At 35.8% G+C, this 12,754-nt stretch overlaps 1 protein-coding gene across 1 annotated transcript; it reads left to right on the forward strand.

Annotated features, from left to right (window-relative positions):
• The first annotated feature begins 3,688 nt into the window (after window positions 1–3,688).
• On the forward strand, window positions 3,689–12,553 carry trpc6a (transient receptor potential cation channel, subfamily C, member 6a). Its single transcript, XM_079585442.1, has 12 exons — window positions 3,689–4,454; window positions 4,904–5,651; window positions 7,061–7,240; window positions 7,328–7,492; window positions 7,821–8,037; window positions 8,174–8,401; window positions 8,504–8,768; window positions 9,029–9,224; window positions 9,550–9,750; window positions 11,782–11,838; window positions 11,945–12,020; window positions 12,272–12,553. The coding sequence occupies exons 1-12, from the start codon at window positions 4,312–4,314 to the stop codon at window positions 12,418–12,420; spliced, it is 2,625 nt and encodes an 874-aa protein (XP_079441568.1). The 5' UTR covers window positions 3,689–4,311; the 3' UTR covers window positions 12,421–12,553.
• The last annotated feature ends 201 nt before the right edge of the window (window positions 12,554–12,754 follow it).

Consider the following 12,754-nt stretch of genomic DNA (forward strand, 5'->3'; position numbering starts at 1 on the left):
GCATGCAACTAAGATATTAGTTGAAGCAGATTACAGAAGATAAGTAAATAAAAATGAGAGATAATATGATAAACTGTGAATTATAAAATGTGAGAAATTATAGGTATTATAGGTGAATAAAGTGTGAATGATGGTCACTTGTTCTTATCCTAAAGATATCAAGAAATACATTTAAAAAAAAAAAAAAAAAATATATATATATATATATATATATATATCTATTATCAAAGGATTCGACAAGCACTTTCCTCCTCTTCAATTGATGCTTCTTGCTTTTTTGGGTGTATTTCATCAATGAATTTGATTCGTTTTGGATCCCAAACACAGTCTTCCTCAAGACCGCTTGGCACCATGCCACAGTTTGGAGGGCACCAAGCAGTGTCATACCCATTATCATGCCAGGTTTTCTGCAATGGATGACCTTGATGATCAATCTTTTTCACTCTCCCAACATTGACCTTGACTCTCACAATCACTTTCTGGTTCATAGGTAGATGTAAAGGGTATCTGGAGGCCTTCTCTAGATCTCGGCTGAGGTAGACGCCACGTCCGAGCATGCCATCATGAGACTGACGGAAACCACCATTAGCAATTTTTTGCGCAGCCTCCCGTGATGTGCCATGATACATTATGTAAACTTTGCCTTCCTCTGGAGCTGTATAGCTCTCAAGACATGGTGAAGCACCTGGACCCAAGTCATCTTCTTCCCACATGTTTGCACCTCAACCGCAAATAACCGTATGCATAATATTAGTTGAAGCAGATTACAGAAGATAAGTAAAAAAAAATGAGAGATAATATGATATGAGAAATGATTATGTATACACTGCCGGTCAAAAGGTTTTCAAAAGGTTAATGTTTAAGAAATCTCGTCTGCTCACCAAGGCTGCATTTATTTGATTGAAATACAAAATAATAATAATAAATGTTTATTGAGCAGCAAATTATCATATTAGAATGATTTCTGAAGGATCATGTGACACTGAAGACTGGAGTAATTATGCTGAAAATTCAGCTTTGCCAACACAAGAATAAGTTACATTTTAAAATATGTTCAAATAGAAAAGTTATTTTAAATTTTAATAATATTTCACAATATTACTTTTTTTTGTATTTTTAATCAAATAAATGCAGCCTTGGTGAGCATAACACTTCTTTATAAAAGCATTAAAAATCTTACCAATCGATAACCTTTGACCGGCAGTGTATATAGGCTATATAAACACACACACATTTTATATATTTTTATTTTATATTTTAACACAAACAAAGTAGTAACTTACCTCTGATGTTACTGCTTCACTGAATGCAGACCTTCCGAAAGCATGAACACCGCATGCTTATTTCAGGGGTTTTCCACAACGGAAATATTACTCGAACAAAAGAATAAGCTTTCAGTTTCTCTTTATCATGGTAAACTCTTTTATGAATGATTACATGTATGGACTTTGTACAATAAATTGCTATAAATTCTTTAAGATTTGGTAAGGCTGCATTTTACCATTTTGTAAAAGCGTGTCGTTTATTTGTTTTCTCCAAAAGCAAAGCAAGCCATTTGATTCTCGAAACCCAATATTCCGCCTAAGAGCAAACAATAAAAAGATAAATGAGATAACGTTTATAAAAAAGTAATATAAAATAAAATATTAACTTATTTTTCTAAGCAAATTGTATTTAAAAACGTAAAATAATCACATTGTGATATGAAGTGACACTGTCGTGAGAGTTATGCAGTCACTAGTCACTTTGCAAGATTTAAAGTTGTAGCCAGCGGCGAGATTCACATTGCTGGAGAACAGTAGAAACGAGTTTCCATGGTGAATTCAGGTTGATTGGGGAACTTAAATTATAGCTGTCATTAAAAACACTCAATAGACAGTAGAGCCCAAAGAACAGGTAATGTGTTCCTAAAGGTATTGACTGTCTTGAGCTCTACTTTTAGATGACCTGGCACTTTGAAAAAAAGGCAAATAGCTCTGTCGCAATTGACGTGGGTGGCCTGTTGTTTGTCCTGAATCATTGGCAGGACAGAGATAATTAACACGCTTAAAATAAGCTGCGTAGTGTGTGGGCCGATATTAGCATCACTGTCCTTAGGTAAATATGTCAGTCGTTATGTGTGTATATGTTAAACCATCTGTACTATGTCTATTTAGAGCAAAGAATCCTGCCAAATTTTGTCCTGCCAAAGACTAAACAAAAAATCCAGCCGTGCTGAAGCGTTTCATGAGCAGGACCTTGCCCTGGATCTATGTGGGAGTCACTGTGAGAGAGTGGAGGGAACCAGATATAACAACATGATATGAGCACCGGAATTTGGTATTGTTTGGTATTGCACAAAAAGGATTATTATTTTAAAGGAGACATGTCCTGTATTTTAAAGGAGTATTGTCCTCACTTAGACATAAAACTCTCCAATGTTAAGAATGATAAGCTTCCTCCTTACTCTACACACAACCACCCAACTCATTTATGGAAAACAAACAGCAAAAATGGCTCATTCTAAAATCATCATTGTTATTGTCAGGTACTCAGATAAATGGAGGACTTAATAGCAAAATAAGCAAAAATAAATGATTGTCAATATGGTGGTTCCCATGTACTAGCTCCACACACAGACAGAGGAGACCACAGAGAGGAAATTAGCACAGGATGACAGAAAGATGAGTCCCTGCAGCAAGCAAGACTGCTACACACTCCACGTCTTAGGTTGCGCAACTTTTAGGATCAGAGGGTGAAATGGTTATGTGAAAAATACATTTTGTTTTGGTGCAAGACACTAGGGTTGAAAGTTGACTTTAGTGGTGAAAATACCACAAAATTAAAAATTTAGCCTCTTTCAGATGATTTACAGACGTTAACTTTAAGACTTTAAAAATATGTTTTCATAATAATGACAAAGAAAATTGTTATCCAACCATTTATTAAAGAAAATAATGTAAGGTTTCATTCATAAGGTTCACTGAATGAGCACTAAGGTTTCATTTGTTAACACTAGTTCACTACATTAGTTAACATAAACTAAGAATGAACAATACTTCTACAGCATTTCTTAATCTTAGTTAATCTTAACCGCAACAATTACCAATAGATTTTTAAGATAAAAAGTTATATCTGTTGACATAATGCACTGTGAACTAACATGATTTTTTTTACTAACATTAGCAAAGATTAATAAATGCTGTAAAAATATTTTCTTCATTTTTAGTTAATGTTAATGCTATAATATTAACAAATTATACATTTTTATAAAGTGTTATTAATGTTTCATTCCTGGCAAAGAAACTATCTACAAAATCGTATAGCAGCAAGCCTTGGGCCGAGGGCAGTTAGTTAGCATGTCCTTGAAAATAATAAAAATAGTCTAAAAACAGTCACTCTGATAGTCATCATCAGTATCAGGGCCTATCAACATGAGAATAGAAACAGGACAGTGGCTTCCCATGACCCACTGTGTGGGTTACCTTTTGACCCATCGGTTTGGCTCACGTACTCAGTTAAATTTTTGTGGCCAGTATACTGACCACTGTAGCACGTACACATTTAGTCATGTGGGTATACTGTACACACACACGAGACTGTGGGAGAAAGAATGCCAGAGAGATGCAAAATAAAGAGAATCAAAAGTGTGATGTCGCCGCTGAATTTTCATGACGATTGGTCAGTCTGGAATTCCATTGAAGGCATTTCCCACAGTTTACAGAGAGCTGGACGTTCGTAAGGAACACACAGGATGTGGAGGTTTATTGGGAATGCTGAAATAGACCCAAAGGGATTCTACATGAACTTCATCACTGAGTTTTGATTTTGGAAGCTGGAAGCAGATTTTAATCATGGTTCCCAATACAAACAGAGAGGAATATACAATGACAGATTTATTTTGAAAGGTGAGGGATTTGCACATGGCATTTCTGCGATTTCTTATGATTCTTCATACTGAAAATGTTACTAATCAAGAAAACGTATGGATTATGTTATCTGTCTAACGTTGAAATTAAGACTAAATGCTTTTAATTTCATTCAGTTTGACCAAATAAACCGAGCAAGGAAGAAAACAATCCGTTTTAAGTTTTTGTAAACTAGCATGAAGATTGTTACATTCCACATTAGTAGCCAATGAAAAAGAACAGTTAGAATTCCTCTGTGCTCTGCACAATCTCAAGACTTAAACGGGAACATAACAAAGGCTGTAGAGGATGGTGACTTGCCAGTGTGTAGCGCACACTCAATCACTCACAGCTGGATGTTTGGATAACAGGATTGTGCTTTGGTGCGTTCACATTTAAGACGTGAACTGCCTCAGTTGAAAGTATGAATCAAAGGAGACCTGTTCTGGAGGATAAAAATCAATCAAAGTATCACACAATTGATAAGAGGAACAGAAGTAAAGACAATCTACTGATGAACGAAGATTTTGGCGAGGACTCTTACGGCAGTTATGGACACTACCATGGGTGAGTTGGTCAAGATTCTGTAAATACGTACTGTGTTTAGTTGGCATTGGCTTCTGAGATAATAGTTCAATGTCCTGACTGGAAACTGGCCCTCAGTTCAATGTAATATTTGTGTATTGGTTTGCTCGGTTTAAAATGTCTTATTTTAGAAATTTTAGACAAATAGTTTATTAAACACTCATTAGAATATAGCAGTGTCAGTTCAAAAGTTTAGCATACAAGTCATTGGCATAAATTAATGTAAGTAACATGTTTAGCACTGCTGGCTATTAAACAATGTCTGCAAATATTTGTATGAATAAATTAATGATAGCCTATTACTGTAAACAATAGCCAACATAATTTTACATAGACCTAATTTGTGTTATTCAGTGGCATACTGAATAGTAGGTCTACATTAATAAATAAATTCTTATATATACACGTTTTTGGTATGTTTTTCATCGTAGAGAGAACCTGGCCCGACAGGCGCTACCCAAGAGCCGAAGGCAGGCGGTGCGAGGGGCAGCTTACATGTTCAATGCCCATCCTAACAGTCTAACGCCTGTAGAGGAACGTTTCCTTGATGCCGCCGAGTATGGAAACATACCTGTGGTTCGCAGGATGCTTGAGGAGATCTCTGAGCTGGATGTTAACTGTGTGGACTACATGGGCCAGAATGCATTGCAGTTGGCAGTGGCAAACGAACACTTAGAGGTAACAGAGCTCCTGTTAAATAAAGACAACCTGTCGCGTATTGGGGACGCACTATTGTTAGCCATCAGCAAAGGTTACACCAGGATTGTCGAGGCCATTTTGAGCCACAAAGCTTTCGCTGACTACAAGAGACTTACAGCGAGCCCCAGTCAGGCTCCGATGCACGATGACTTTTTTGCGTATGACGAAGATGGCACGCGCTTTTCTCATGACGTCACTCCAATCATTCTAGCATCTCACTGTCACGAATATGAGGTCGTGCACATTCTTCTGGGAAAGGGTGCTCGCATTGAGCAGCCACATGATTACTTTTGTGCCTGCGACACCTGCAATTACCATCAAAAGTACGATTCTTTTTGCCACTCCCGCTCGCGGATCAATGCCTACAGGGGATTGGCCAGTCCAGCGTACCTCTCTCTGTCCAATGAGGATCCTGTGCTCGCGGCTCTGGAGCTCAGCAATGAGCTCGCCTCCTTGGCCAATATTGAAAAGGAATTTAAGGTATAGAAAAACAATTCTAGTCACAACCAAAACTGTTCGAAAGAGGTAGTTCGCTCTAAAATAAAAAAATCCTGTGATTATTTACTCATGTTGGAAGCAAACCTGAAGAATGTATTGGCAATTGTTTTCCATGTGAATAAAGTGAAAGTGAGCCCAACAATAGTCTTCTGAAGTCATACAAATTTGTGTGATGTGATGAGCTCTTTGTAAAATTGAAGAATGATAATTGTATTAATTAAATGTGCACTTGTAGAGTATCGTACTTCAAACCTTAAAAGTATTTTTTAAACTGTACCTGCAGATAATGTAATGTTAATGAAAGAAAAGGCACTCAAGAGTGCACTTAAGAGATAGCTACACTTTCATTAAGCACACTTGACAAAATTGCACTTTGTAATAATATCAAATTAAAAGTTTTAAAGTACTTTTTAAATAATTATGTTTTGTTAATATTGTGTCGTGCTTTAAAGTAGGCCTAACGTTACACTTATTTTGGTGTGTTGACTAACATACTAAAGCATACTAAATGTAAAGTACTTGATTATAACTTAACTGTAGTGTTATTTGGTATTACTCGATATTTATTTAGTCTATTTTAAATATACTGAATTGCAATTTCATCACAAATGTTTAATAAAATATATTTAAATATATGACATATACAAGTTTCAATAGAAATTACATTAAAGCACATTTTAGTTCTCCAGTTATGATTGTCAGTACATTCAGAAGTACACTTTAACCATATTACAAAGGCAATAGAAGTAATTATGAAATTACATATAAAGATGTAGTCAAGTCTAACTTAAGTGGGTCAAAAAAGCAGCTATTATTATTAAGTGTAAACTATAATACATTTTAATTTAATTGCAATTAACTTGCAGTTAAGTGTCTGAAAACGATTCACACTTAATATTAATTTAAAGTATTATTTCTGTAATAAGTAAACTGTTTGAAAGTATCGTAAAGTGTACTTTACTTTTCAAAAGGGCAGGCTGAAATTTAAGTAATTATTTACTGTAAATCTAAATTGTGACAGCAGGTTTGAAAACAGTGTGCTGTGACTAATCAACATTGACAATTATGTGTCACGTGACCAATCGCCATGATGCATATTAGTACCGGTATATCTAAAAGTACACATGAGATATGACAACTACAGTGAAGGAAAAGATAACCAATTAAATTTATTCATCGGATAAATCAAACATATAGAATCATAAGAGTTGGAATATAATGATTGTTTTATACTGTTTGTTGTCATTTTGGAGCTCAACGGCCATTACATTCTTCAACGTTTCTCTTTTTTGTGTTCCACTGATGAGTTTTCTGAATTTTCATTTTGGGTGAACTATTCCTTCAAAAATGTAGAATGATCGCATTTTCTTTGTAATGACTATCTTTCTCAGAATGAATATAGGAAACTTTCTATGCAATGCAAAGACTTTGTTGTGGGGCTTCTGGACCTGTGTCGGAGCACAGAGGAAGTGGAGGCCATTCTGAACGGCGAAGAGGATGAGACTTTAGACCTGCCCAGCCGACCAAGTCTCATTCGCTTAAAACTCGCAATAAAGTACGAACTGAAAAAGGTAAATGCATAAAAAAACTGAAATCTTATAATCTGCCTTCTAATTCTTTCGTAAAACACTTATGTTTAATCAATTTGTCCCAAACAGTTTGTGGCCCATCCAAACTGTCAACAACAGCTCTTATCGATATGGTACGAAAACCTTCCCGGACTCAGGCAGCAGACCACAGCCATTAAGTTTCTAGTGGTTTTAGGTGTTGCAATAGGACTCCCCTTTCTAGCTATGGTGTATTGGGTGGCACCATGCAGCAAGGTAAGTGTATGTTCACTTCACACAAAAGTATGCTGGTTGAAAACCAGATGTATTGCATAGCAAACATATAGTACATGCCTGAAGAATAAAGCAAAGGGTTTAACTTATAAATCATCCGCTGAAATCTTTACTCAGAAAGACTGTTCCCATGGTTGTAAATTATAGCAGTGCTTAAAATATCCACTGTATCCTATGAGTCATAATAATGTTGATAAGCATATCAGGCTGATAAGCAGTAATGTACAAATATACAATAGAAGAATGCATCCAGCACTTGAAGGCTTGTGTTTATCACACGACAATCAGTAAAAAATGCTGTTACCAACAGATGGGAAAGATCATGCGTGGCCCTTTCCTAAAGTTTGTGGCACACGCGGCCTCCTTCACTATTTTCCTTGGCCTTTTGGTCATGAACGCTGCAGACCGCTTTGATGGGACCAAGCTGCTTCCAAATATGACCATTCATGACTATCCGACGCAGCTGTTTCGTATGAAAACAACTCCATTTACGTGGATGGAAATGCTCATCATTTTCTGGGTCATAGGTTTGTCTCTGACTGATTTTTATCTTGTCAAAGTTTACTACTCTACTACAATCTGTATTTAGAGAACGAAATGTACAGTTCATTTCCATGTCCTAGGACACACATTAATTTCTATGTTTTAATGTCCTTCTCTCAGGGATGATTTGGGCTGAGTGTAAGGAGATCTGGTCTCAAGGTCCAAGAGAATATCTGCTTGAGCCTTGGAATATGCTAGACTTTGGAATGTTGGCCATTTTTGTGGCATCCTTCATCTCAAGGATAATGGCTTTCTTGCATGCATGTGAAGCACAACGCTATGTTGATGAGCACTACACAGATTTAACCAATGTAACTTTGCCTTTCGAGGTGGAATACTACCAGTTGGGTGAGTGACTGTTCTCTCAAGTCATGGCAAGATTTTCTTTCCCACAAAATTGCAATGTAATACAACAAGCAATATGCATAAATTATCTTTTGTTTATCCCAGCTCGGATCGACTGGCTCCCGTCTGATCCTCAGTTAGTTTCAGAGGGCTTGTACGCCATCGCAGTGGTCCTGAGCTTTTCTCGAATTGCGTACATCCTGCCAGCGAATGAGAGCTTTGGACCACTGCAGATATCTTTGGGACGAACTGTGAAGGACATCTTCAAGTTCATGGTTATCTTCATCCTAGTCTTTCTGGCTTTCATGATTGGAATGTTCAACCTCTACTCATATTACAGGGGTGCTAAACAGAATGAAGCTTTCACAACGTGAGTAAAAAAATATATTTTCAAGTATATCCAGATAAAAATCTGTTATTTTAAATTGTAATAATGTTTTTGATCAAATAAATGCAGGCTTCTTTCAAACACCTTAAAAAATCTTACCAACCCCAAACGTTTGAACGGTATAGTGTAATATATCAAACATGTCGTAGTTGGCGAAATGAACACATCTCTTATGAAAATAAGTGAAATTTTAGTTCCTTAGTTTAAACGTCCATCAATACATGTCTTCTTTATCTTTGTAGTGTAGAAGAAAGCTTCAAAACACTTTTTTGGGCAATATTTGGCCTTTCGGAGGTCAGATCAGTCATCCTGAACAATGGACACAAGTTCATTGAGAACATTGGCTATGTTCTCTATGGAGTTTACAATGTCACAGTGGTCATCGTCCTACTCAACATGCTCATTGCCATGATCAACAGTTCCTTTCAGGAGATTGAGGTACTGTGTGTCTTCTCAGTTTAACTTCTTCATATTGCTTTCTAAGAGCTGCTGACATTATAAATCTTTGTGCAGCGGAACAAATGGGATCTGTAAATCTCTGTTTAATACTTTGTGCTGATGAAGCACTCCAGTGAAGAGGTTTTTGCATATTATGGGAAAAAACAATGTTATCTCTATTCTCTTCAGGATGGGATAATTAGTTTGACTGCTTAGTTTTAATTTAATTAAACCACTTTATTCACGCATCTCTTTCCTCTATCTGTGTTGATTTATTTGTCGCTTTAAGCATTCAAAACATTAGTGTTATCCTGGCATCTTGCAGGATGATGCAGATGTGGAGTGGAAGTTTGCCCGGGCCAAGCTCTGGTTCACCTACTTTGAGGAGGGCAGGACTCTCCCTGTGCCTTTTAACTTGGTTCCCAGTCCCAAGTCTGTTCTGGGTCTGGTGATGGGGGCTAAGAGTCTCCTGAGGGAGATTTTTGACAGACACAAAGCCATTATGAAGGGGTCTGAGCTCAGTGAGGTGAGGCAGATCCCCTCTGATTCTGCATTAGAGTAAACAAAGATAAGTCAATTTGTATCATTCATTTACAATCACAATAAAGTAATCCATTTATCACTGATTCTTGAGAGTCGGGACAAAACATGTCCCACACAGAAAAGTCTAATTTATAGCAAAAATTAAGAAATTCATCATGATTGGCATACTTACAAAGTTAAATCTAAAGGATTTGTATATACCTATCTGATTTTTAGAATAAACTTTTTATCTTTTTGGGGAAAATTTGAAGGTTTTCTACAGGTCCATGTAGAAGGTCCATGTTATTGCACTTGTCCTCAGCAAGAGGTCACAACATTAACCATCCCAAAAAACTTTAAAAAAGCTCTACAATTGTGAAAACATATACATCAAATACAAAATAAGGGGTATACATATAAAAAACAATGCATGAAGTGAACATCAAACAATATTTTCCATAGAAATCTGCCTATTAAAGTTGTGTCCTCAGTTTCTGTCAACTCCGTCAGATATTTTCATAAAGCTCTTTAAATCAGGAAATAGCATGGTCAGCTATATCCCTGAGGACCCCTTTTCATCTCCCTGCCTGTGGTGAATGCAGCAATACCACACATGCTCTAGTACGTTTTAATTTTTTTTATATTTTAGACAAACAATGTCAATATTCCTATGGTCACAGCTGCACCATGTCAATACCATCTTTCCGTTAAGATACTTTTTTTAAACCATAGTGGATTGAATTTAAGCATTTTAGTGAGGTTATTGGGACAGCTAGCAACTGAGGAAAAACTACCTAGCTGCAGTGTACAATACATGTTTTGGTGGAAAATACATGCCCTTACATCAACTCCGTCAGACGTCAACTCCGTCAGGTTCTATGTCTGACGGAGTTGACCTGTACGATGACGGAGTTGACAAATCCACCAATAACCTCTTAATGTGCGAATATAATATTATTTGTGAATATAGTGAAGGGTTAAACTGTTATTTCAGGGTTTTATTTACACATAAATGCACATACATAGCATGCATTACATTATTTAACCATACGCATCTGACTTGTAGAGAATGGGCAGGCAGTGGTCTGCTTATTATTGTGTAACGTGTAACTTTGCCAGCACTTTAATATATATATATGTATATATATATAGAGACAGATAGACAAATGAGAAGCCAGTGTAGGGCTGGGCGATATGGCCAAAAAAAATTATCACGGCAGAGGGTAGCCCCTGGTTTCCCTTATTGTTTTTTTTTGTTTTTTATAGTTGGAAACGGTTTAATTTAAAATAGTTGGAAACGGTGTATGTGCAATATGTTTATTATAGTTTGCTTTACAGTAAGTTCAATACTCTAATAACAAGGAGTAGTTTTAGTAGTAGTGTTTAAAGAGCACATCTGTTCACTAATCAGCAATGCACACATTTTGTGTCAACACCGTCAGTTTTTCGTCAACACCGTCAGATCTTCGACGTTTGGATGTATGTTTTTGTTAATTTTTTTTGGAAAAAAATATTCTTCCTTCAGTTGGTGTTGTTTTTGTAATAAAGGACCATCTGATCTACATCCTCTTAGGTTTTATTTATTTAAGGAATTTGTTTTTACAATATTGAAATTAAAATCAAAGTTTGAAAATGCAAATATTTAGAAATCTGAGTTTTCAGAATAATGTGAAATCACAACTTAAGTTTATATATTGTATTTTGTTTACATATCAGAGTAACTAAACACTATTACAATATACTTCATAACTTTAGATTCTTGTTGGATTGGAAGAATTTAAATTGTTTACTTTTTAGTGTGTCTGACGGAGTTGACACAAATCCAGTTCTGAAGGGAAACATGTAAATTTGTTTAAAATGTGTTTTTATTTAGAACCTGTTCCTTTACATGGTTAAATAGCTAAGACCTTTCTCTGCAGAAACGTATAACTCTAATTGATATAGTGTGTATTTAAAAAAAAAGTTTTTTAAAACGTGTTTTGTCCCGACTCTCAAGAATCAGTGTTATATTGCTCTTGTGATTTGTTGGATTAAGTTGGGACAGAGCAAAACTTGCAGGGACAAGAATCTTCCTGGCCCCAGTCGATATCAGGCATGTTTACTTTTTTTCATCCACTGAATATTTATAATAGATCCGAATATGGTTCAGATTTGCTCTTTGAATGTGTGATTGAACTTACTGCATTTGATCTGTACAGAAAATTATGAAGCGTCTCGTTAAGCGATACATCATCAAAGCTCAAAATGACAAAGAATGTGATGAAGTCAATGAGGGTGAGTGTGTGTGTGTATTTTCATTATAGTAATAATATTTTTCTTTGTTACACATGGTCACTTAATTAATGATCAGAGCAAAAAAAGGTATCCATCTCAAAAAAAAAAAAAAGGAAAAGATAACAGCAAATGGGTTCGGAACAACATGAGTGTGAGGGTATAGGGATTTTTTTTTTATATATATATTTGGGTGAAATAAGTTTTATGATTCCTATTTTTCATAATTCAGACTGAAGACTGCTTTGTTACAGGTGAACTGAAGGAGATTAAGCAGGACATTTCAAGCCTTCGCTATGAGCTGCTGGAGGAAAAGTCTAACAACATGGAGGAGCTGGCGAAGCTAGTGAGGACTATTGAAACAAATCTCTCTCAGGACTGCTTGATACTAAAGTCTAACTGAGGAAGTCAGACAACAGTGTTTTTTTATTTTACAGAAGCATATTTTCGACTATTTATTAAGCAATACAATTTGCACAAGTAGACTTCTCTACCTTGGCCTGCTGGTTTAACAGAGAACAGCTATTGATCTTTCCGTGACTGTGAAGAAGTGATATTTGTGTTTTTGTTTTGGTGATACATTACTGAACAAAAGTTATTTGTATGATACATATGCACAATTTACTGTTAATATATATATATATATATATATATATATATATATATATATATAATATATAAGATATATAAAGTGTTACCCAATATTCTGTTGCTGGAAATAACAAATATGATCACAT

Source organism: Phoxinus phoxinus, assembly GCF_949152265.1.
Source record: "Phoxinus phoxinus genome assembly, chromosome: 17".
In the NCBI taxonomy this organism is placed as follows: domain Eukaryota; kingdom Metazoa; phylum Chordata; class Actinopteri; order Cypriniformes; family Leuciscidae; genus Phoxinus; species Phoxinus phoxinus.

Bases quoted from the DNA above. Each gene is read 5' to 3' on its own strand.
- trpc6a (XM_079585442.1), top strand. From the start codon at position 4,312: ATGAATCAAAGGAGACCTGTTCTGGAGGATAAAAATCAATCAAAGTAT. The intron at 8,038-8,173 runs GTTTGTCTCTGA...TCCTTCTCTCAG, and splicing joins CATCATTTTCTGGGTCATAG to GGATGATTTGGGCTGAGTGT. The intron at 9,225-9,549 runs GTACTGTGTGTC...GGCATCTTGCAG, and splicing joins GTTCCTTTCAGGAGATTGAG to GATGATGCAGATGTGGAGTG.